This window comes from Periplaneta americana, chromosome 3, assembly GCF_040183065.1.
Source record: "Periplaneta americana isolate PAMFEO1 chromosome 3, P.americana_PAMFEO1_priV1, whole genome shotgun sequence".
NCBI classification, from domain to species: Eukaryota; Metazoa; Arthropoda; class Insecta; order Blattodea; family Blattidae; genus Periplaneta; species Periplaneta americana.
In genome coordinates this window covers 55,664,028-55,689,938 of record NC_091119.1, presented here as the reverse complement: position 1 = coordinate 55,689,938, position 25,911 = coordinate 55,664,028, and the positions used below count along the sequence as shown (strand labels likewise).

General features: G+C 35.4%; 1 protein-coding gene across 1 annotated transcript in view; it reads left to right on the top strand.

The window, feature by feature from the left end:
- The window catches only part of tei (teiresias), a 1,182,397-nt gene that overhangs the window by 733,092 nt on the left and 423,394 nt on the right, over positions 1-25,911 (top strand). Inside the window, exon 5 of the mRNA XM_069822616.1 lies at positions 4,743-4,889. Within this exon, the coding sequence (XP_069678717.1) occupies positions 4,743-4,889 (147 nt within the window). The remainder of the gene's footprint in view (positions 1-4,742; positions 4,890-25,911) is intronic.

Below are 25,911 nucleotides of genomic sequence, written 5' to 3'. Positions count from 1 at the left end.
GTTACAGGAGAATGGAGAAAGTTACACAACACAGAACTGCACGCATTGTATTCTTCACCTGACATAATTAGGAACATTAAATCCAGACGCTTGAGATGGGCAGGGCATGTAGCACGTATGGGCGAATCCAGAAATGCATATAGAGTGTTAGTTGGGAGACCGGAGGGAAAAAGACCTTTAGGGAGGCCGAGACGTAGATGGGAGGATAATATTAAAATGGATTTGAGGGAGGTGGGGTATGATGATAGAGACTGGATTAATCTTGCTCAGGATAGGGACCGCTGGCGGGCTTATGTGAGGGCGGCAATGAACCTTCGGGTTCCTTAAAAGCCATTTGTAAGTAAGTAAGTTGTAAGGTAGTACGTTGGTAAACTATATCTATAAATTTCTTGAATAGCTAATACTTCAAAATCTGTATAAATTAAATTCGTTGGGTAATCCATATTTTTGGTTAGACAAATTTTTATTAATTTTCTATGTAATAAAATTAATGGATTAAGTACAGATGATGCTACTCCACCCCAATTTATTATACAATATTGTGTTAATGATTGTACTAAAACTAAAATTGTTATTCTCAGTGCCTCCTTAGTGATAAAATTTCGAAGTATTATGAATTTATACATTGTCTTTCTTATAAAATCAATTTGTTTATACCGACGTAAAAGTGATCTATAATAATTCCTAAATATTTGACTTGGGTGGAAGGTGTTAGATGCGGGCAATTACAATAATTATTTTTTAATTCATTACATGAAATATTATTTATTACTAAGTGATAATTATTCATAGGTGGAGGTAAATCTTTCGTTGTTAAAGGAAATGGAATATAGGTAGTTTTATTAGTCCAATTTTTCACTACGTTAATTCCATTGCTAGCATTTAAATAAGTGTTATCCCAATTTTCCCCATTAAATGTTAGTACAGTATAATCTGCAAAAGAAATTTGTTAATTGTGAATATTCACATTTAAATATATTTATTTTAACAATAGTTCTGTTCTCGTTCCCGTTGTCATTTCCGTTCCCGATTTATTGTGAACCAGCCTTAAGAATCGCAATGTTTTATGTTTTGGCAAATTTAGTGTCGTTCAGTGTAATTATTTCATAGTCTTCGCAAATATAATTCCATAACGCGGAAGAGTTACCTATTTAACCATTGATTATACTGAATTAATTCCGTAGGATTAATTTGAAAACTAGAGCATGTTCGGCATAAAATGTTGTGAAACCAGGTGTTTAAAAGGCCAGAGAATTACTATGGCATTTTTAACCGTAAAACCCCTTTGTGAATAACAGCATATTCTGAGCCTAACAAAAAGATATGATATCGCAGAATAAACAATACTGTATTCAACGAAAAAAATTGTGTATATGGTATCTGAAAAAATGGTTTACTTTTTCGGGAAACGTTCACTCAATTTGTATAAAGCCTATTCAGCGATGTTATTGCATCTTTTCAAAACAGATGACACTATACAAATCGGAAACCGTTTGTAGCGACTGATAAGCACTTTATCAATACTGAATTTGGATTCAATTGTTGTGATATTTTACTTCCTATTATTCACTACATAGCCATGATATCTGTGGAATTAACGGGAAATATACCGAAAGTACAACGGTGCTTTTGGGCTGTTTGTTTAACATCTTTTATATAGTAAACACAATCATTATTGCTATAATTAATGCTTTCAATGACATTAGTATTACATTTGGAACAAATCCTGCATGGAGTCCTGCAGTGGCGAGTGTCAGTCCTTCAGTATGTCAAGCAGGCGTTCCGGGTTCGAGTCCTGGTCAGTGACACTTGTGGCGGACAAGGTCGCAGTTGGGAATTTTTCTCAGGGTTCTCCCGTCTCCCCATATTAAGAACCTACACCAGTCATGTCAATTGATGCCCATAGGCACAAGCGCGCGCTTTAAAGCTCAGGAGAGCCTGAGCGCTTTACAGCGGAAAGGATGAGACAGACAAAAGAGGTAGTATATGCCGCTTGGCAGAGCTATATACAGGGATGGCTAGCACTGATTCAATAGATAAAGGGAAGAGAACTTATTAAAACTGTATCCATGTTAATTTTTAGATTTGTCTGAGAAGCATAAGTGCATTATAAGAATGTAAGTTTTAATTTTAATGCCCATTTTTCACAAGTTTGCTCTTTTATTCAAAAGGAATATTTTCTCGACTTTCTTTTTTGCAGAAAAGTGAAATTTTCAGATATGTTTATTTAGTAGTCTTACAGGTACTGAAACAATGTTTTCGTAAATCTAAAATATTTAGTTATTACTGAAGACAGTGTTTGTAAGGAAATGAATTAACAAAGCAACTACTGTTACATCATAAATAAAAGATATGTGCCCATGTGTTGTAAAAACGTCAGCTCTATAGCTTGAGAAGATTTCAAGAAAATAATTTAATATTCTGATGATAGGAATTTGCGCACCAATATCACCTTAAAAGCATAATGCGATAAGAGTTTTTATGTAATATTAGTTACAGTTAAAACATAAACCTAAGTAACTTTGCTTTGTACTGTAATATTGTTTTCATTAGTTTATTGAGTACATTTATAAGGCTAAAGATACCATCAATATCAATTCCAACTTATCATGACATACTCAGTTTCTTTCTTTGGGATATCACTTTCTTTATGAATGATGTGTTTCATTCACTTAGTACAGTGTAGTTGTACTGTTATGGAATTTATGTGAATATTCTTTCTTAAATCTTTATTATGTTATTAACATTTAAAACAACAACAATATTAACAAATTGGTGTTAGTATTGTTGTTTTACAGATAATATAGATAATATCAAACAAAGAATCCATAACGACATAAAATTTCACGTTCCGTTTAAAGTTTGTACACCACTGTTTTCTTAATCCAACAGGCTGCTTATTCATATATATAATCCTTCCTCCTTCCATACATACTGTATGTACGAGTATGTATGTATGTATGTATGTATGTATGTAGTTAGGTATGTACATACGTAGGTACATATATGCATATCTAAGTTATACTGCATATTATGTATTTCTAGTTGTTTCATTCAAAATAAAACTCTTTCCTGTAAATAAGCAACCATTTGGATCCATCCGCATCAAGTAAAATTTCCTCGGATGACATGTGCATGTGAGGATGGGCTCGCCGACAGAAAAAGTTTGGTTGTAGCACATGCGCGGCGGACTTCTCATACAGTGTCAGCGTGATCCTTGCCTGGATCAAATCAAGAAGTTCCTTTCGTGCTCCGGTTACACATCTTGCATATACGAAGGTTAGGCCCGTAACACACTTGCAGAATTTTCGCTAGCGAGAAATGTGTTGCGAGAATGAGGCGAAGAGCCTTCCTCCACACACTTGGCCAGTTCTCGCTATCACAGATCACACCTCGCTATGATCATCTATGCACTACCTTCATGCAGAGAACATTTTTGTGATTATAATAATGACTCGTTGGGGGACATATTATAGGTTATGTAGCTATTTACGTATCTCGTCGTACTTAAATATATAACCTGTAAGTATATTGTCATACTTTACAAATTACGTACGAACGCTGCTATGTTGAATCTGAATATTCAGATGATGAGGAAATGGAGTTACATGAACATATTTTGTTAATGAAAAAAAAAGTAGGCCTAAAATTAAAGCCAGAAATATCTAAAAATCACATTGTATCTTACGAAAATAAGGGCTAGCTTTGGACACTGGTTTCCATTTTAATTATGATACGTTTAGGCGTTATTTCAGGTTGAATGGACCACAGTTTTTTGCTATTCATGATGTGATAGAGGATTCTTTGCTATGTTCTGATTAAAATTATGTAAACTGTTAAGACATACAGATACATTATTTCAAATGTTTAATTAATACTATTAAATCCCATCAAAATAAAATATAGCCCTATTTATTTTCAGATAATCTGATATTTGTCTCAAAATTTCTTGTTTCAGTTTCGTGTTTTTATACTTTTCATCCCGTGTATCATATAAATAGGCCTACGGGTGACATCGTACAAGTTCGATAAGTTTCTGACTGCAGTTATCAGCCATCTTCCTCATTTTCAAATAAAAACTATACAATTCATCGCCACCTGTGATATCTTTTTCTACATTTAATCGTCATAAAGAGTATAAATGTCAAACATCTTTGATAAATGTGTGAAGAAAATTCGCTGAGCTACCGATTCCAGCGAGAAACTCGCGCGAGGTTTTTGCCTTGAGCGAGAATCTCTTCCAGTGTGTGGACGTCCATTTGAATCCATGTTATCAATTTTTTAATTTTCTCGCAACACATTTCTCGCTGGCGAAAACTCTGCAAGTGTGTTACGAGCCTTAGGTTTGGTTAGTTTAGATTTTTATTAACCAAGTCCTCGTATTCCACACAGCCAAGATGATCCTGTCGCGAGCAGCCTATCATGTGCACTGGAGTAACATATGTTTCCACTGATATGACTTCATATTCGCCGGAATGTGTATGGTTTGAAGATCATTCACGTATTACATTTTTAACATCGCTGGCCTGTAAAGTGATGATGAAGAAGAAGGAATAGTAACGAGAAGGAATTCGCCATAATTTTTCTTTTTTCTTTTTTGTAGTCATATTCTTTTAAGTTTCATTACACTTACAAAGCTCCAAAGACCTAAAGGCAATGTACAAGTTTCTGAGTTAGGAATTGACTCGACAGATACGTATAAAAATAGTAGAATTGTATGTAATGTCTGAATTCTATTTCAGATGATGGTGCGCCACCTGTCGCGCAATCTGGTGATGGTTTCCTGAACTTCAGTGCGATACGTCGTGAACATAGCGGATGGTATAAATGCACCAGTCGTCATCTGCTGGGAGAATATAGCTCCATCGGCTACTTCCTGAACGTCAGATGTAAGTCTACAGTTTTAATTATCTTAATGGAAAGAATGTGATAGAAAAAATTCATATAGAGGATGATTCATAATAACAGGAATGTATTTTGAAATGAATGAGTGGTCACCGTATCCATTGTGTCTGGTAGAGAGAATCAAAATATATTTCCTACAGGTTCTGTAACACTTCCTGTACTTTGACACATTTTTTTGTTATCTAGTTAATTGTCTTGCTATTATACTGTACATATTCATGAAAGTGAAGGATTCCACAGTGCTTCAATGTAATCTTTGCAACACTGTCGGATTCCTCACTTCACACAGCAACTCAGATTGTTTTTCTGTCGTCACAAAGGTACTTATAAAACATTCGCCAAAACGTTAAAATCTGCTTACAAAGCCAGACTCCATGGACATAAGAAAATTCTATAGAGACCCCAAAATGTTGGGTAGCTACCCTTTTTTAAAGGGGTAACCATTAAAAGGCTCAGCCTACTTATCATTCAATGGAAAGAGAATTTAATTTTTTAATTAAAGATTTTTATTCTTTCTCTGAATATTAATTTTTATTGTATGTATGTATTTATTTACACTGCAAGTGGGCAAGGACCCGGTGGCAGTGGTATATACAATATTAACAATACACAGTTAAAATGATAAGCTATACACAATAAAGATATTTATAATTTATATATTTATTTTTTATTTCTATTTATATTTATATTCATTTATCTAAACGATAACAGTTCCTGTATTAACAGGTTGCCACAAAGACAGAGCATGTTGTACAATAGGCAGTTGAAGTTACGCAACAATGACAATAATTACAGTTTTTTATTCTTTCTCTGAATATTAATTTTTATTATTTATAATTTATATATTTATTTTTATTTTTATATTTATTTTCTATTTATATTTATTTATCTGCACGATAACAGCTCCCTGTATTAACAGGTTGCCACAAAGACCATGTTGTACAATAGGCAGTTGAAGTCGGAGTATAAATATGGATCCCCTCAGAGCTGCAAGAACGATGTCGTCAATATCTTCGTCTGTAGACCAAACGTTGCCAGGTTTGGAAGAAGAAACCGGGAATAGTTCCGCGCTCTCTAACCATAACGCCTATTACTTCAATTTGTTGTAGGTCTTATTTGCCCATAAAATATGGAACGGTACGTACATAAATGTGGTTTGTTTTCCCTATTTACATTTTTAGGTAGACTCTTTTGTTTTTCAAATCTAACGGTGGGATCGATGATGTAGTCATTGTTGTTATTTGGTGGGATGCCAATCATGTTTGTTCTTCTTGTATTGGCATTGTTTGCCATTCCGTGTACTTCTTCGAACGGCTAATAGATGAAGACAAAGTGTTGCCATATTGCGATAAACAGAAGCTTCTCGGAACCATTCATGTATGTATGTATGTATGTATCCAATGCCTACCCACTTCACTTTACGTGATTCGGGTTCCGCATATTGCGGATAGATGGCAGGACTGTGACCCATTTTCTAGTTGTGCACCACTTCGGCGGGCCACACTGTACATGAGTGTATCTGTGGAGAGTTAAGTCGTGTATGTGTAAGTGTTCTTGTAAGTGTAAAGTCTGGAATGAGTGATGATGATGAAGATGAGAAAGGGAGAAGGGGAAACTCGGTGCCGACACGTAGCCTACTCCTGTCGAATAGCACTAAGCAGGCCGCCAGGCTTAACGTCCCCATTCGACGGACGAATCACTATCAACAGTGATATATGCCTTCTCTTCATATGCACTGCGGAGAGATTTGGGATTTAACCCAGGCATATTGGTGCACAATCTAGTGATTAGAAGTTGCGCATCGCCATCTGTCTTAGTCCCGAAAAGAGAAGAATGAAAGAAAAAGGGAAGAAAGAAAGTAAAAGGAAAGAAACAAGAAGAGAAGAAATAAAAAGGAAAGAAAGAAAAAGAGAAGGAAGGTAGGAAGATGTAAGAAAGAAAAAGGGAAGAAAAAAGTGAAATGAAAGAAACAAAAAGAGAAGGAAAAAAGGGAAGACAGATAGGAAAAGGAAAGAAACAAAAAGAGAAGAAAGAAAAAGGAAAGAAAGAAAAAAGGAAGAAAGATAGGAAAAGGAAAGAAACAAAAAGTTAAGAAAGGAAAAGGAAACAAAGAAAAAAGGAAAGAAAGGAAGTAAAAGAAAAGAAAGAAAGAAAGCGGAAAGAAGGAAAAGGGAAGGAAAGGAAGGTAAAGAAAAGAAAGAAATAAAAAGGAAAGAAAGAAAAGTGAAAGAAGGAAAGAAAACATTAAAGGAAGGAAGGAAGAAACATGCAATATTACCCCTAATCCCACTAACAGTAAGTTACTTGACATAGTCTTTGAAAGTTGTGTTACTGTTAGGAAAAAAGAAAATCTTGCCAAGGTGGTGATTAGAATTTCTCAATATCCGTTCGTACTTGGTATGACAAACTAAAATTGAGGAAGGAAAACTTCTGAAAAAGAGGCACACAATGTGGTTCAGTCTTGTAGCAGGATTTGACCAGATTTTCAGAAACATTCTATGTAAGCTTAAAGTCGCCCATTGTGTTGTGTGCCATGAATTTCTAAACCGCTTGCACTATCTCTACGTGCCGACGCAAAGAGAAGAAAACAGGCAACTCCACGGCTCTAGTTCTGCGGGACTAGGTATATGAAATTACTCACGCCATTTTGAGAGAGACAGATTTTTTGTCGCATGCTTCCCTCTTTACCTACTTTTCTTTGATCGACCTTCCTCGTCGCATATGATTGTTCGTTTTTCTGCCTAAGCATTCAAATTGAAACGGAAATCCTGCTAGACTTAAAGTAGCGGTTGTCACGAACGTTCCGAGAAATGTTTTCGACTGTACTGACAAGGAGGGAATGAATGGAATTTGAAAATCTTCAATAAAATGTCGTTAGTTATTCAAGTACGCTATTCTTTTCAGTCGAACATGTGAAGGAGGTAAAAAAGACTGGCATGAAACAGAAGGAAACTTGGCAAAAACAAAGATCTCTTTACAGATATATAAATAAATTTATATGATACATGCAACGTTTAGACGGAGTTTAAAACACCATTTGCAGAACCATAAACTGAGACAGATTATCTTATCCAAAACAACAGACTGTATGATTAATTTGACTCCTTCTACATCACAAATTATATACATTTATTTTGTGGAAGACTTCTAGCATCTCTACATACTCATCCAAATCTTTAATAAATGAAGACATTTTTTAATAATGGCATTATCAGATTGGTTACGTGAGCATTGATAGAGTTATGCTGTCTTGAAACTGTCACAAATCCAGCTCTACTGGAAGAACTCGTTAATATAATCAAAATAATAAATAAGTGTACAATCTTTAACTTCAATTTTTATTGTCGTTCATGTTTACACTCCACTGTACATTGAAACTTTCAGTTTTGTTCCAGTTTATCTATAGTATTTTATGCCTGACTTCTGAAACACTCGTTACTGCAACCACAGTTTTATTCTTACTTGCTTACTAATGGCTTTCTAGAGAGCCCGAAGGTTTATTCTCATCCTCACATAGGCCCGCCATCGGTCCCTATTCTGAGCAAGATTAATCCAGTTCCCAGCATGATTTCACAACTCCCTCAAATACATTTTATTATTGTACTCCCATCTACGTCACGGCCACCTCACAGGTCTTTTTCCCTCAGGTCTCCCAACTAACACCCTATATGCATTTCTGGATTTGCCCATACCTGCTACATGCCCTGTCAATCTCAAACGTCAGGATTTAATGTCCCTAATTATGTTAGGTGGATAATACAATGCGTGCAGTTCTGCGTTGTGTAACTTTTTCCATTCTCCTATAACTTTATCCTTCTTAGCCGCAAATATTTTTCTAAGCACCTTATTTTGGAATACCTTAACCACTGTTCCTTTCTCAAAGTGAGAGTCCAAGTTTCACAACCATACGTCCACGCCTGTGGACGCGTCTGGCCGCGAAACCAGGTGGCCCGGGTTCGAATCCCGGTCGGGGCAAGTTACCTGGTTGAGGTTTTTCCGGGGTTTTCCCTCAACCTAATATGAGCAAATGCTGAGTAACTTTCGGTGCTGAACCCCGGATTCAACTCTCCGGCATTATCACCTTCATCTCATTCAGACGCTAAATAGCCTAAGATGTTGATAAAGCGTCGTAAAATAACCTACTAAAATAAAGTAAAAACTATAATTGTTACAAAATTATTCAGCGTTCCACTTTTTTTGCACCCCAGTGTAAATGCGAATTGGCCTTATTCAGTGTTATTATTAATGAAATAGATACTTTTAAGCGCACGCAGAGGTTTCAGAATTCTAAATGCATTGAGTTATGATGAGACTTCGGCCTAGGGTCACCGATTCGCGAGACAAGTTTGGAACGCACGGAGTATACGTGACGTCATGACCCCTGGGATGGGGTGGTACTGTGAGAGTACAGTTGGTTTCGTAAGAAATTACATTACCTCTTTTCTAATTCTACTTGGCGTGGGTCCTTGCAACCACCACACGATCTTGAGATTCTGTAAGTAAAGAAGAATATTTTATTTCTTTTCTTTTATTTAACATGCATATTTGTGTTAGTGTTAATTTAGCAGTTTTGTAATTCATACTACTGAGGAACATGTCGAAAATTAGGAGCACCAAGCGTTCCCTTCAGAACGAACTTACAGAGAATTTCGGAAAAGAATATTTTCTTATTAAATGAAAAACGTACAGTACTGAATTTTGCAATTTGTTAAAGAAGTATAAGGACAGATAGAACTCGATTCTTTCAAAAGCAATGTAATATCAAAAGGTACATGGAAATATTTAATTATACAGTGAAAAATGACCTTCAACATAAAAATCAGACGTAAAACATGAAAAAGAATTTAATCGAGATTTCTGTATAACGTTGGTACATGCCAACACCCCTTTAGCGTTCTTGAAAAAAATTTTTTGGGTGAAAGTAGGAGATACTTTTCTTCTGATACGCTGCAAATGTACTCGTACCTTCCAATTCGGGGCATTGAATTGTGAAGAAATGTATTTTATGTAAGTACTTTATATTATTTTTCTTTTTTGCTCACACACAAATGAGCCGTTCAGAGCAAGAGTGGTGTAAGTCAAAAATGAGTAATGAGGGTTAAAGTAAACATTCTGTAAATACAGCGCAAAGTAGCAATTAATATTCAATTTATTTAAAATATTAGTAGTCAGTGAATAGGAGGAAGGCCATATTAATTGCTACTTTTCACTGTATTTTACAGAATTTTTACTTTAAACCTCATTACCCAATTTTGACTTACACCAATTTTGCTCTGAACGGCTCAAATAATTATTTCATATTGTTAAAACTTTTACAGTATAATGTAAATTGAAACATGTAATGTAGGCAATTATTTGTTGTACTATAAATGCACTGTATACGAGTATATTCTATTTGTAAACGTGAACATTAATTTTGTGTCCTACTGTGATTAAATGTTTACATGTTGAGGCAAGGAGTGACTGCACTCTCACTCTCTCATTCCCCTCGATCTACACAACACAGTGGTCCGTGCGTTCGTAATTTGATTAGTTTCGGTACCCTGATCCGAAGTCTGGTTATGAATCCTCCAATTTGTCGTCATTGTGAAAGGTTGCAAAAAAAAATAGATAGTAAAGGACTAACAAAACATATCGCTGGCCTACTCAGTGTTTTACCCAGCGTTGATGCGTTGTTTCCCGTCGGATGTGTCGGGCAAGGGTGGAACACCGCATAAAGAAACATTATGTATTTTCCGTGTTTTACTTTAATGCTATTTAATCGCTTATGAAAAAAAGTGTCTTTTCTATAATCCTACCATGATCCGAAACATGGATTTTCATAATGAAGTAGGGACATACATTATTTGGAGCCATGTTGCATTCAAAATGGCGTGCATCTCGTTCACACAAAGCAGGCAGTTATAACACGAATCCCCTATTAACCCAAACTTTATCCAGTTCAAGGTATTAAATAACTAATTCCCATATAATCAACTAATTATGTAATAGCGATCTAATTGAAACGCGGGATAAAATATGCGTCGTGACACTCGATGTATGTCGGCGGTCACGTTACAAATCCCTCTCCAGCCGCACGCATAATTACATGATTCCGTTAACATCACGTTACATTTGTCACCCACCTGTGGCTGTTAGCAACTGTAATGCGAGACGAATAAGCAAGAAGGCAAATTGCATTACAGATGTTACTCTCGGAAGAAATGTAATTTACTTGACGGTAACCCAACTATATCCGAAAACGACTGACAGGGAAAGTAGTTCTGTCTTAATGAAGACGTAATTTTAATTACTGAGTTCTCGGAGCTGGAGATATACGAGAGGCAGAAATTTCATGCATCAGAGAACTGGGAGACCGGCAGTGGTGTATAGGGGAACCAACAATAGAAACATGTAAAATTATCAGGTTGAGACTACTCTTTAAACTCGTACGCAGAATAAATATAATAACAAATTCATATTACGATTCGAAAGATATAAATAGCAAATTTAAAATATTTTAGAATCCATATTTGTGTATCTTTTTGTAAGGCTCCTTGAACACAATTGCTTAACACGGCTCTTCATAATCCATAACTTCAATTTCTGCTAATTTTGAGAAAATAAACAGACTGTCCAACAACTATTATTGATGTTCATGGCAAATAGTATTCAAAAATAGGTAAATAAAGTCTTCCAGTGAACATATATTGAAACAATAATACTTGTGCAACAAGAAGATTTATGATAACTAGAGCCCGGATGTTTGGCAAAATGCCTTCTTTACTGGGTGAAGTAAATCATTATTTTCATAGATATAAATGTGAATTTTTATTTTGTCAATTTTATATGTTTCTTACTAGTTCAATAATAAATGCCTTTTTTGTCATTTCAAAGCAATATTTCTTGTTTATTTCCAATTTTCTAATTAATTGTAATGTAATGTATATGAAATTTAAATATATGAAACAATGACACACTTTAGTAACAATATTAAATAAAAGTAATTTATTTCAGTGCTTAAGGGGTTAGGTACAGCTTACAGCAGTAAAATTTTGTAAATATTCAACTTTTTTTTTTCTTCCATTACTGTATGTTGTACAATAATGAAAATTAGTATGTGTAAAACACTGTCTGAGGGATGGGGACAGGAAACTACAATAAAGCAATGCAGATAGCGTAATGTGTAAGGGACATGGTTGGTCCTGATATGCACGTCTGTAGACAGCAGTGTATGTGTTCAAGTTGCAGTGTCCAGTCGATCAGTCCTGGTGAAATGGAGGAGTACACGAGAGCGAAATACGCAGACCTGATTTTCGAATACGGATGAGCCAATGGGAACAGTAGACAAGCTCACAGATTGTATCGGGGCAAATACCCACGTAGGAGACATGTGGCCCATACCATCTTTCCACGACTGTTCCAGAGGTTAAAGGAAGGAGGGCACGTGGTGCCAAATTACAATTCCATTTCCACACAACTATTTTTGCTTATAACTTTCGACTCAGTCATTTCCGGACCATGGTTCCTTATCTCAAATTGATACATGTGCCCTTCGCCATCATCTCTGAAAGTTTGTAACACCACCTCGGAAACACCCTGTAGAGTGTTAGTTGGGAGACCGGAGGGAAAAAACCTTTGGGAAGGCCGAGACGTATATGGGAGGATAACATAAAAATGGATTTGAGAGCGATGGGATATGATGGTAGAAAAAAATTATGGTTAGAGATTGGATTAATCTTGCACAGGATCACAGGATAGGGACCGATGGCGGGCTTATGAAAGGGCGGCAATGAACCTGCGGGTTTTTTTAAGTCATTTGTAAGTAAGTAAGTAAATTTGCACATTTATACAAAATATTATTTCGAGTATTCTAGGAAATGATCAAAATAAAATTATTTTAGAAAATACTTTTGAAGATTTGTTCATTCAATTAAATCTATGGGAAAAGAAAGATATTTGAAGTGACGGCGCAGACTTGCAATATTGCTTGCTGTAGTAATTCATATTCTCGCATTTACACCGCTCATGTCTGTACACAGAATGTTAATGCGTATATGTTCCCCTTATGAGATCTGTTTAGATAACATGCAACACGATGTGTAGAAAACGTTGCAGCACATGACAAGCAATTGCCTTTATACCGCCTAGTGATCAAAGATACGTAAAACACGTATTTCCTGCTAAGAAATACATACGATAGTTCTCTTTTAATCTATACGTTGTGTTTCGTGCGTGGGACTTACTTATACATTTCCGCATTTCAAGAACAATACTGCAGAATGAAAATTACAGGAGCAATCTTAATGGGATCGTTATTCAACTTCCAAAACGTGAAAGAAAAATCGCGTTCGTTGTTGAAATTCACTGTAGAATATGATTCGTAAAGGAAATTTTATTCTGTTACGAAATTTATTAAAAGAAGTCTGTGAGAGAAATAATTTTAAGAATCATTACAAAAGGATATTGCAAAAAAATTGAGCATGGTGTTGCCGACGAACTTTGCCAGGAACTCTTCATCAGAGACAGGGGTTCTTTTACGCGCCCTAAATCTACGACATGAGAACCACAGCTTTAATTCTATTCCGTTGAAAGCCACGTTAAAGATTTTATCGCTCTTTAAAAACTATTGCCCTTCACCGGATTAGAAACCGCGAACTTCAAATTCAACAGTCAGCATAGTAAAATAAAGACCACCAAGGACAACCATTTTAAGTAAGAAGTATATGAGATATGCGAGTATAGTGTTTGCAATATTTTATATAGTAGCTCCGATTTTTTTGTTTCATTTTTTTTTTCAGGTTTTATGAGAAATTGTAGTTGTGGCTTTGCAGTGGACGGTACGAAAAATGCTTCTCCATAGCAGAGCGCAGTGTGTCGTACAGTGTACGGTTTTGTGAAATTAAGTGGCCAATATTTTAGTACAAAGGAATTACAAAAACCATTCGACGGACAAAATGATTCTTTTTCAGGAATTAAATTTAACAAATGAATGAGACGTTACAAATCGTTTGTTCACAACTCACCCCAGTCTATGATTCCACTTATTCTTTTGAACGACTCACACGACTCTTCCCTTTGCAACCATGGGTAGAATGAAAGAGTTCTATACCTCCGAGTAGGCCCGGGAAGGATGAAGTCCCGTTATAATAGGAGTTCAGACATTGGATTGTCTCTTTCTGATTGGCTAGAACCAGTTTTCATGACGTTCATTGATCTACAAAATTGTGGAAGCTAGTGGTACTCAATTGTAAATAAAATTTATAGACTGAACTTTACATTTTTTGCGCTAAATTCATGTTTAACTACTACGCAAATTTCAGGCACGTACTCATTATTTTACGTAATTAACTAAACAAATCCAGTAGACTGTTTTGTTTCCACTTATCTGTTTCTTTTATTATACACCATTTACCCACAACTAAGTAATTTGGTCAGGATGTATCTGTATTCACTGAGATCTTCAGTTCCCTCGGAAAGACTGTTATCCAAAACTGGAAACTTAATGAAAGACGAAATCGTCTGCATACCAACAACGTGGAAATGCTTATTTTAATTGAAAACTTATCTTTCGATCAATGGTCACATGTTCATTTTATTTTTTAGCTGATTACGACACTTTATCAACTGCTATGTTTATCTAAGGTCTGAGTAAGATGAAGGTGATAATGCCAGCGACATGAATCCTGGTTCCAGCGCCGAAAGTTACCCAGCATTTGCTCTTAATGGAATGAGGGAAAACACCGGAAAAAAAAACCTCAGTCAGGTAACTTGTCCCAACCAGAATTTGAACTCTGACCCGCTCGTTTCACGGTCAGGGGCGCTAACTTTTACGCCACAGCGGTGAACGTCACATGTTTAAAATATATTATAATGAAGGCTAATGTTGACACTTTTAGAACAGATTATGATATTGTGTGTTATTGGTATGTAATTCAGATTGAATCCAATGTAATTTATTAAATTAGTAAAGTATGTGTTTAGATATAAATTCAAAAATATATTCAGCTTATAACCAATTTACAAAAAAGTCTATTAACTGTCAATAGTATCGATAAACTATCGATAGTAGGAACTACAGTGGATAGTACAATCGATACTATTTTAAGTGACTATCGACCATCTCTAGTTCTTTACAAGAGACATTCAACACACTAATGCTGAATAATACTCTAACGGTCTTACTAATAAAAACTCTATATACAGACGTTTAACTGTCTTATACTTATACAATAAGTAGCTCGTTTATAAGTCGTGTGTAAATTCCTCACTAATAATCACTACATACGTCGTGCATAACAGTATAACTATTACACAGGTACATCATAGTTTCGTCATTACTTCATTACGAAAGGTACTAGAGTATCTGAGGTTCTCTATTGCGTCCGGTAGAGCGCTATAGTGTACCGTGTTAAGTATCGATAGTACAACTGGCTCTGATAGATTACGACACTATATTTTTTTTTAGGTTATTTGACGACGCTTTATCAACATCTTAGGTTATTTAGCGTCTGAATGAGATGAAGGTGATAATGCCGTTGAAATGAGTCCGGGGTCCAGCACCGAAAGTTACCCAGCATTTGATCTTATTGGGTTGAGGAAAAAAAACCGGAAAAACCTCAACCAGGTAACTTACTCCGACCGGGAATCGAACCCGGGACGACACTATATTTTGGTCAAAGAGTACAAGCTACAATATTATTCTAATTATTTTGTACTCTTTGGTTTTTCTTCTGTGGTTACAATGCCACCATCATCATAAAATGAAAATCGATTCGAACAACTGTTCGAGGGGCGGCCATTTTTTCTCTATGTACAACGCTTAAACAAGGGGTTTCATGTATATAACTACTGCAAAGGAATTCCCATTGTATAGTTACAGACTGTTTATACATCCATCGCGTATGTATGGTTTATTAGTAACGTTTTCTGTCTCAACTCTGCATAAGTCTGGTATAAAAACTAAACACGGTTTATTTAGTAGACCGTAGAACTTTTTTATGTTTGTTGCTCAGAATGTCCACCCTCAGCACCTTGACATAACCTGACTCTTTCAAATACCTCCCATGGGTTATAGTAGCTATTCCTTCTGTGACTCGATTTTGTATCTTCTATAGTCGTAGGTCGTGTTGAATAGCTACATGTTTTTAAAGGAGGAAATACATATAAGTTTAACACTAATAATTCAAGTGACCTAGCTGGTCACTTAATTATCATTGTAGCGTTCATTGCAGAATTTATTTTCGACTTTATTAAAATAATTAGGCTAGTAGCATGATGATGACGATTAGGGTATCATTCAGCTTACAAAACACAAGCAGCCCCTGCATTTCTTCAGCATTCGCCAAATAACATAACACATCCTCTATCCATCACGAGTATTATAATAACTTTCCATTTTGCACCACCAAATGCTTAATAATTTTGTAATCGTAGTATAATTGCATAATAGTTTGTCCACTACCGCAATAAAAACAAAATATATTCATTTACTTCAAACCGCGATTTTCCATGACAGCTTTTGTTGGTATCTATATAATACAAAAGGTCGTTAGTTCAAACCTGGATATGTTATATATCACTAAATTCAGAATTTGAAGAGTAAAAAAAAAAACTAATAAATAGACAGCATATCGCACTTGAAATAAGAGATTTAATGCGATTTCAGGTTAAAGCGGAAATGGTATTAAATAACTCATGTTTGTGTACTTTATATTACATAAACACTTCCCCAAGTTTCACGCGAATCACGGCATAACTATAATACAAAATGGGGACTAACAATCTAGGTACACCCGGTATATTTTGCTTCAGCAACTCGTTTCATGAATATATGTTAACTCTCAAAATAGTCATTTATCTGTAGCCTAAAGGTAATTATTGTGCATTTAAATATATTAGTTAAAACTGTATTAGAAAAGATTTTATCAACAAAATAAGATTTTACATAACTTGTCTGAAGCCCAATGTATAATATTGTTGAGAAGTTCACGTTCTCTTTCAGATTTGTGGGCTATTGTGTCATTTATTCCCCTCCGTCGTTGCCACAGAAACGGCGACTTTCTCTTGACAACGGCTCTTATTTTCTTCCCGTCCCTCACTGTGAGATGAGAGGTCACCATAAAATGAAATACCGTATCCGTAATTTCAAAAGAATCTTTTCGTATCTGTCATCCCAAATTCTCGGAATAAGGTCTTTGCAGTTATTTCTGAATAATATTATTGATGTCGAATAATGGAATTCATCCCGTTCGTAGGTAGTCCTATATCTTATTTTCTTCTCTCTTCCAATAACCTGTATTCCTAATATCTTCACAGAAATCTCAGCTCAGTTTGTTCTTATATTATTACCTAATATATTCAATGTCAATATGTTCTATTTGTATTTTATTATTATTATTATTATTATTATTATTATTATTATTATTATTACTTACTTACTTACTTACTTGCTTTTAAGGAACCCGGAGGTTCATTGCCGCCCTCACATAAGCCCGCCATTGGTCCCTATCCTGAGCAAGATTAATCCATTCTCTATCATCATATCCCACCTCCCTCAAGTCCATTTTAATATTATCTTCCCATCTACGTCTCGGCCTCTCTAAAGGTCTTTTTCCCTCCGGCCTCCCAACTAACACACTATATGCATTTCTGGATTCACCCATACGTGCTACATGCCCTGCTCATCTCAAACGTCTGGATTTAATGTTCCTAATTATGTCAGGTGAAGATTACAGTGCGTGCAGTTCTGTGTTGTGTAATTTTCTCCATTCTCCTGTAACTTCATCCCTCTTAGCCTCAAATATTTTCCTAAGCACCTTATTCTCAAACACCCTTAACCTATTTTCCTCTCTCAAAGTGAGACTCCAAGTTTCACAAGAACAACCGGTAATATAACTGTTTTATGCATTCTAATGTTCAGATTTTTTGACAGCAGACTGAATGATAAAAGCTTCTCATCCGAATAATAACAGGCATTTCCCATATTTATTCTGTGTTTAATTTCCTCCCGAGTATCATGTATATTTGTTACTGTTGCTCCAAGATATTTGAACTTCTCCACCTCTTCAAAAGATAAATTTCCAATTTTTATATTTCCATTTCGTACAATATTCTCGTCACGAGACATAATCATATACTTTGTCTTTTCGGGATGTACTTCCTAACCTATCTCTTTACTTGCTTCCAGTAAAATTCCCGTGTTTTCCCTAATCGTTTGTGGATTTTCTCCTAACATATTCACGTCATCCGCATAGACAAGCAGCTGATGTAACCCATTCAATTCCAAACCCTCCCTGTTATCCTGGACTTTCCTAATGGCATATTCTAGAGCAAAGTTAAAAAGTAAAGGTAATAGTGCATCTCCTTGCTTTAGCTCACAGTGAATTGGAAACGTATCTGACAGAAATTTACGCTAGTGTTGATATTATTATTATTATTATTATTATTATTATTATTATTATTTATTATTATTTTTTTACTACTACTACTACTACTACTACTACCACCACTATACTGCTACTGCTACTACTACTACTACCACCACCACTACCACTATTACTACTACTACTACTACTACTACCACTACTACTACTACTACTACTACAAAACTCATATTTAACACCTTCAGATATTCCTAAATAAGCAATTATAACGCTGTAAATTTGTAACAAATTATGACTAACTTCAGTACAACTACACTTCACACATTATCAGCTCGTATAACGATTCATCTTTGCGTTCACGTACAAGCCTTTCTAAATAATGTTAATTACTTGTCGCGTGAAAAATTAACTTATTTTGTGTCACATCATTTTTTCAGTAACACCTTTGTAGACATTTTCTTTCTCTTCTTTGTGTTTTTTACTTGGAAGCTAAATTGAATTTTAGGATGAATCATAATATTTTATTATTTAGTTACTGAATTCCCAATGTTCAGTAATTTTTGCCCTATTTGAAATGTTAAATTTTATAGATTCTAATTTAAACAATTTTATTGCTGTAAATATGCCGCATCACGAAATCTTGCCTGTTTGTTTAGTGAGAAACAAATTAATTTGAGGCACAGTAAATCAGTATGTTGTGGTTTCACAGTTAATTTACAGAATTAATGTAAAAGCCTTTATATGATGATCCAGCTAGGTTTGAGAAATATTATCTTGGTAACACACTTCCTTTGGTTGTTTTTGATGCGTCTGGAAGTTGTTAGACCTGTGAGCCGCCGAGATTCGCGTCTCCTGCGCGCTATCTGGGTCAGGTCCCCGGCGTGCTTGTGTGTCGCTGTAGATTTTGTTGTTTACCGCTATCGGCGAATTCAGGCAGGAAGTTGTCTCCCTCGCACAACGACTCAAGCGAAAGCGTCGGGAGCTGACGAGATAGAATTGCGGTCTAGCCCCTCAAGGTGCCATCCCCAATATTTAGTAAGATTTGTTGACTGAGGGACAACACTAGAGAAATTTTTTGGAAGTCAGTAGTTGTAATCATCACCGTCATTACAGGTGAAGTGAAGTGAGATGTGACGAGAGAAATTGAGGTGAATTGAAGAAAGGTAAAAATGCAAGACTAGACTGGGTGAGATGATGCACAAGGCAGCGTTTCTCAAACTATGGTCCGCGGACCACCTGTGGTCCTCGAGATCTGCCCTTGTGGTCCTTCAAAAAGGACAGAAGAAAAAATGAAATGCAAACGAATTGCGTATCACACTATAGCTGAAAATCTCAGAGTTTGGAAATGACACATGGCAATCGCCTTTCACTTTTTCTTCCAGTACTGACATTTTATGAAATTTATTACCCTACCTGTCTATCGACTTCCCACTCTACTCTCAGAAACAAAAGAGGGATTTAAAGCACTATGAACGTGGTGTTTCTCGCCATCTTTTCCCTGTACATCAGCTGATGACATGTGACTAAGTACATTGGCATATCTTTCAGATATATTCTCAAAATTAAACGAACTAAATCTCTCTCTACAAGGTAATTCTTTGACTGTTCTCAATGCGCATGAGAAAATAAAGGTGTTCGAGAGGAAACTTGGTTTGTGGGTCAGTTCCGTAAAACAGACGATTTTTTTCACTATTTCCAACCCCAGAGTCTTTTTTGGTCGAAAGTGATTTCGTTATTGGAAAAGAATTATGCAATGACATGTGTTCTCATTTCGAAACTACGACGTCACAATTTCAAAATTATTTTCCAAATAAATATGACGAATTTTCATGTGTTCGTGATCCATTTCATTGCGATATTGAAAATAAACTTTCATTGAGTGAAAGAGAACAGTTAATTGAACTCTCGAATGACACCGGACTTAAAGTGAAATTCCAAGCGGAAAGTATGGTTAACTTCTGGACCTCATCACAAGTGAAAAGTGAATATAGTGAATTGTACAATGATGATTTACAGATTATAATTCAGTTTGCTTGTAGCCTTTGTATCTGTGTGAGAAAGGGCTTTCATCACTAACTCTAATAAAAACAAAGTACCGAAATCGACTCGATGTATGTGACTATCTCCGACTTAAGCTTACCAGCATACGTCCAAATATAGAACAACTGTGCTAGAATCGGCAGGCTTATTCATCTCATTAATGTGAGCACCGACATTTATTTAGTTTGTTTAGTTAATAAGTTAAAGATTTTATCCAATCTCTAATAGCCTTGATTTATTAAAAAACGAAAATGATTTTTTTCTATTAACATTAACTTAATTAGTTAATACTAATATAAAATTATATAATTTAAATTAATTTTAATTAATTAATACTGTTTTAAAATATAAGTTTACTGGCATTAAAATTTGCTACAAAAATGATAAATTTGCTTTCCAAGGAAACAAGATGAAGGTGGTCCGCAGAACTGTTCTCACTTAAAAAAGTGGTCCCCATTTCAAAAAAGTTTGAGAAATGCTGGCATAGGCTAAGGGATGAGGTGACGTGAGACGAGATGAGGGAAAATGATCGGAGAGATGACAAGATGACAGAAAGAGATGACGTGAGGTGTGGTGAAAGTAGGCGAACCAATATCAGACACGTGAGTAATTTATACGAGATGAGAATGTTCGAAATGTGTAATGACGAAGTGAAATTAATTGAGGTTTAATGAGATGAGATGAGATTGTGCAAGATGAAATTTTTTATTGGTTTATTTTATGACCTTTTATCAAATGTCATGATTGTCTAGGCCAGCCATCGTCAACTGGCCTGCATACTAGTTCGGAGCGCCGAGACGCTGGCTGAGGAGGTAGTAGTGTGCAGTGTGTCGAGCCAAGCCAACACATCCCATCATAGAAGTAAACTTTCTGACCATAATTTACAATGGCTTCTTCGATAGTGTTCTACACGAGCATTGACACTTAACATAAACCAGTTAGTGAAGGAGAAACGAATTCAAAAATCCAGGAAAACCAATGCTAATGATCAGCGAAAATAACTTTTATCATTTGTTATTTACATTGTAATAAAATAATTTAGGCCTGCTTCAGTCTTGTAACAGAAACGACAATATGTTTCATGTGTTATACAAAATAACAAATAATTGGTTTTGTGATATATAGTGTCAGATAAAAAATGGATAATTTATTTTATTTTATTGACGACACTTAAACAAAGGAATAGGAAGATAGGATTTAAATATTAGCCTAGTAATGGATTCGATTTGTTTAATATTTTGTAACAGTGAAAATGCGTTAGAGGTCTGTAGTAAGTTCTCAATTACTTTAATATGAAAAAAAAAAACTATTTGCTTTCAAAACCGCTGCAATACACAACGAAAAAGTACAACTTGCTTATTGCCTTAAACTGAAAAGTGATTTAAAATTCCAGGAAAACCAATGCTAACGAACAGCGAAAATAAATTTTATAATTTCTTACTTACATTGTAATAAAATAATTTAAGCCTACTTTAACCTTGTAACAGAAACGATAATATGTTTCATATGTTGTACATAATAACAAATAATTGGATTTGTGATATATAGTTTCAGATAAGAAATGCACAATTAATTTTATTTTATTGACGACACTTGAACAAAGGAATATGATGACATGATTTAAATATTAGTAATGGATTCGATTTGTTTAATATTCCGTAATAGTGGAAATGCATTAGGCCTATAGGTCTGTAAGTTCTCAATTACTTTAATAAAAAAAAAAAAACTATTTACTTTCAAAACCGATACAGTACATAACGTAAAAGTACATATTGTTTCTTGTCTAAACTGAAAAGTGGTTTACTTATTACACAGTTCCTCTTAAAATAAATTAAGTACAGGCTTCTTCCGTGTTTATTATAATTACTAGAGACTGATTAAAAGGGTTGCACAAGTGAACGGACGCCACTGCCATCACCCGATTCCTTCCCCCCCCCCCACCTTCTGCTGCACAGTTGATGTCTAAGGGATAGAATTGAGCTAGCGAGCAAACTGTGCCTGCACCATAGTGCACTGAGATGACGACTTCTGGTCTAGCGTCTGAGTAAAATGTAGGTGACATAATTCCCGACAAGTGGTAGTCTTGGTGAACAAAGACAACCTTGAGGCAGATAAATCGCATCATTTCCGTTCCCCTATAAAATAGTGCATCATTTCATTATATGTTACAAACACCCTTCCCATCGCTATAGAATTCAGTGGGAAATTACTCCATTATTATCAATTTTCCAAGACATAAAGTCCATGGAATTGATCATCTATCGTCAAAGATTGGGCTATTTTGTCCGATTACATTACTAGATAATAAATTATCTATTTTAATCTATTCGCGATTTCTGAATAAATTTGCCTCCTGAACATGAAACTCAAATGTCCATTTTAAAAATAAATTTTGTTTTCGATTTTTCTAGAAAACTGTCACAACCACACTTACTCTACTTAAGTTAATTATCGTGTCAGCTTCTAGATGTCACATAAGTAAGGGCTGTTTATTTGTTTGTTGGTCAGGACCCGGATGAGTGGCCGCAGAAACGTGAAGCACCAGGTTCAGCTCGCAGAAAGTAAAGCACTATAGGTGTATGGTCAAGACCCGGATGGGTAACCGCAGAAATGTGAAGCACCTAGTGTGTGGCCAGTACTCGAATGAGTGGACACAGAATAGTGCAGCCACTCAGTGCATGATGAAGAGTTGGTTTAGAGACCACCATTTAACCAGTAGACTCGTTTAAGAGCAGAGAAAGTTTTCTGGCACGAAGGAAATAAATTATAAAACAATAAAGGAATCGAGTTGAGATCAAGGAAAATCATTTAGTACAAGTACGTACTATTGCGAAATATTTTCCATTATGCCTGTTTATAACTGGAAAGTGTACTCAAGTTTCAGCAGTTTCTCTGGATATTCGTTCTATGTCAGGCCTGCAGAACTCGTAGGTAGGGGAAATATGACGTCAGCCTCACTCCACTTCTATTGGGGATGATCGACTTTCGCGTAGAGTTCTCTCGCCGTCAAAGTTCCATCAGTAGCGGCATGTAATTTTCAAAAAGGATTGTAATAAATTCAATGTTTTTATAATGTGTTATCTCGTTTCAAGATTTATAATTATGTTAGATTTCCTGTCGGTAGTTTCTTTGAGATTTCTTTGTTGCACTTAACCTGCTTTAGATTTTCGGAAACTTTCCTCCTATCATCACCTACGGAAACATAAATTTATAGCATTTACGTAATGAACCTTGAAAGTCACTATTCATTTCAATTCAAAATGAACACAACGAGTGACGTCGTTAATTTTACAGTATATAAATAAATAATCAATATACAGTTCGTAATAATGAACTTACCCGAAAGTTTGTGCATTCCATAATTCTTAATATGGACTTTGTTGAAAGGTAGTTTGATATTGAAATGACGAGTAGAAATAAATTGGATGAAACACAGTAAACAAGCAATGATTTCGTCTTAAACAACAAAATAATCATATTCCCATTTCCTTTGGAAGTAGTATTTCTTCGCGTTTTTAGAGTTTGCCATGTTCCAGTTCTCTTTAAACTGCAGTACGCTTTATCTATCTATCTATCTATCTATCTATCTATCTATCTATCTATCTATCTATCTATCTATCTATCTATCTATCTATCTATCTATCTATCTATCTATCTATCTATCTATCTATCTATCTATCTATCTATCTATCTATCTATCTATCTATCTATCTATCTATCTATCTATCTATCTATCTATCTATCTATCTATCTATCTATCTATCTACCTGTCTGTCTGTCTGTCTGTCTATTTATTTGGCTGGAGTGCGTTACAATGTTGAATGACAGCATTGACATCCCGTCATATAGCTATCACTCACTTATCAACGTACAATTTATTTATCGTTCTATTACTAGTAAATCCAGTTAAGACCAGTAATACAAGTCGTTACCAAGGTTACTGGAACTTCTCAATGAGTTTATTACTGTTGATTTATTTTTTTTAGTAACGGATGAGACATCGTACAAAAGGAAAGCATCGTCATCCCATTTCACCGAAAGAAATTGATTTCAAACATTGTAAATATTAACAACATAGATTAATGTGAATTATTTTAGTGATTTTGTTGGTATACAAGAATCTTTTTTATATTATTAAAAAACTTCAGTGGGTTCCGAGTGTTATGTTTGTATTTAAATGAGCCATATTTGCCAATATCGTATTGCTATTGTTGTGCGACCGTCAACTTAGGTCGGATGACTTTCTGAATGGATGACTACTACGTTCGACTCCCGCTCACACTTATCAGGATTTCTGACACCACCATTACACTTATAATGGAAAAGAAACGATTTTACTGAAATAGCTGCTGGAGTTCTGAGGATAATATAGCAAAAAACTACATGGTTACTGAACTTAGGTTCTGGACTGAATTAGTTGTGAGTGGAACTATACTTGATTTAGTAAATGTATACAAAATACATACACAACGAGTTACTTACGTGGTATATCTCTTGTCGGAGCTGACGCCATTACGATCCTGCCTTCGACGTATTTCTTCCTTAGACTCTGACTACCAATGACTGTATCACCGTCTGCCGCCAATCTTCTCACCATCACTTTTTATGTTCTCTTATCGGTTTCCCGGCGAGTGTACCACTCATACTATCCACCAGGTGAGATGGGCTTTAAACCCCTTCTGATTATACCTGCATAAAGATGTCGTTTTAATCAAACATCTGTTACAATTTATTCGATTCAGTGCAATATAGTGATAAGTCGCTTTAATGAGACTACGCGTAAGAAAAGAGTTCGAACATTGCGTGATTTAATTTAACTAATTAAAATGCATGCTTTATTCTACTGAAACAATGCGATTAGTCCAGCAGTGATTCGTGGCGTAAGAATACTTTTATCGTAGGCAGTGATTTTCAGCACGCGCGACATAACTCTATAATGCCTGCTAAGCATCTATTTACTTCACAAGCTGGGATTGCATTGCGCGCCTGCTTGAGGTCATGTATTCCGCGACACCGTTCCTGAAATGTTTCAAATTTAACACCCCACAGGAAATCATGCTACAGGGCGTTCTTAAGCCCTGGGGCATAACACTGTCTTTGTGTTAGTGTTGTGTATCTAAGAAATGTGACGGGATTCAAAGATGATGATTTTTCCATTGAATTCAGCACTCAAACTGAGGTAAATCCATCCGTTTACACACCAGATACACGAGAAAAGTATCAATTTGTTAATTAGGTAGTTATGTATCAACAGTTTGGAAGAAATTGGTACACATAAGAATGTAAGTAGATTTATATTCTTATTATTAATGTTCAATTCCAAAACTTCACATTTTATTCGAACTCCTGAATTTGTGGCGTTTCATTCGAAATACTTACAACTAGATATTCATCCGAGTTAGCCTTCTACTCTCTCTCTCTCTCTCTCTCTCTCTCTCTCTCTCTCTCTCTCTCTCTCTCTCTCTCTTTCAATAACACGACACGAAATCTGTATTACCGAAGTTGAAAGAGTGTTTTCATTCAATAATAATGTTTCAAATCATCAAATAACAGTCCACAGACAAGTTTTACAGTGGGTGGAGATTTTTACAAAAAATTACAT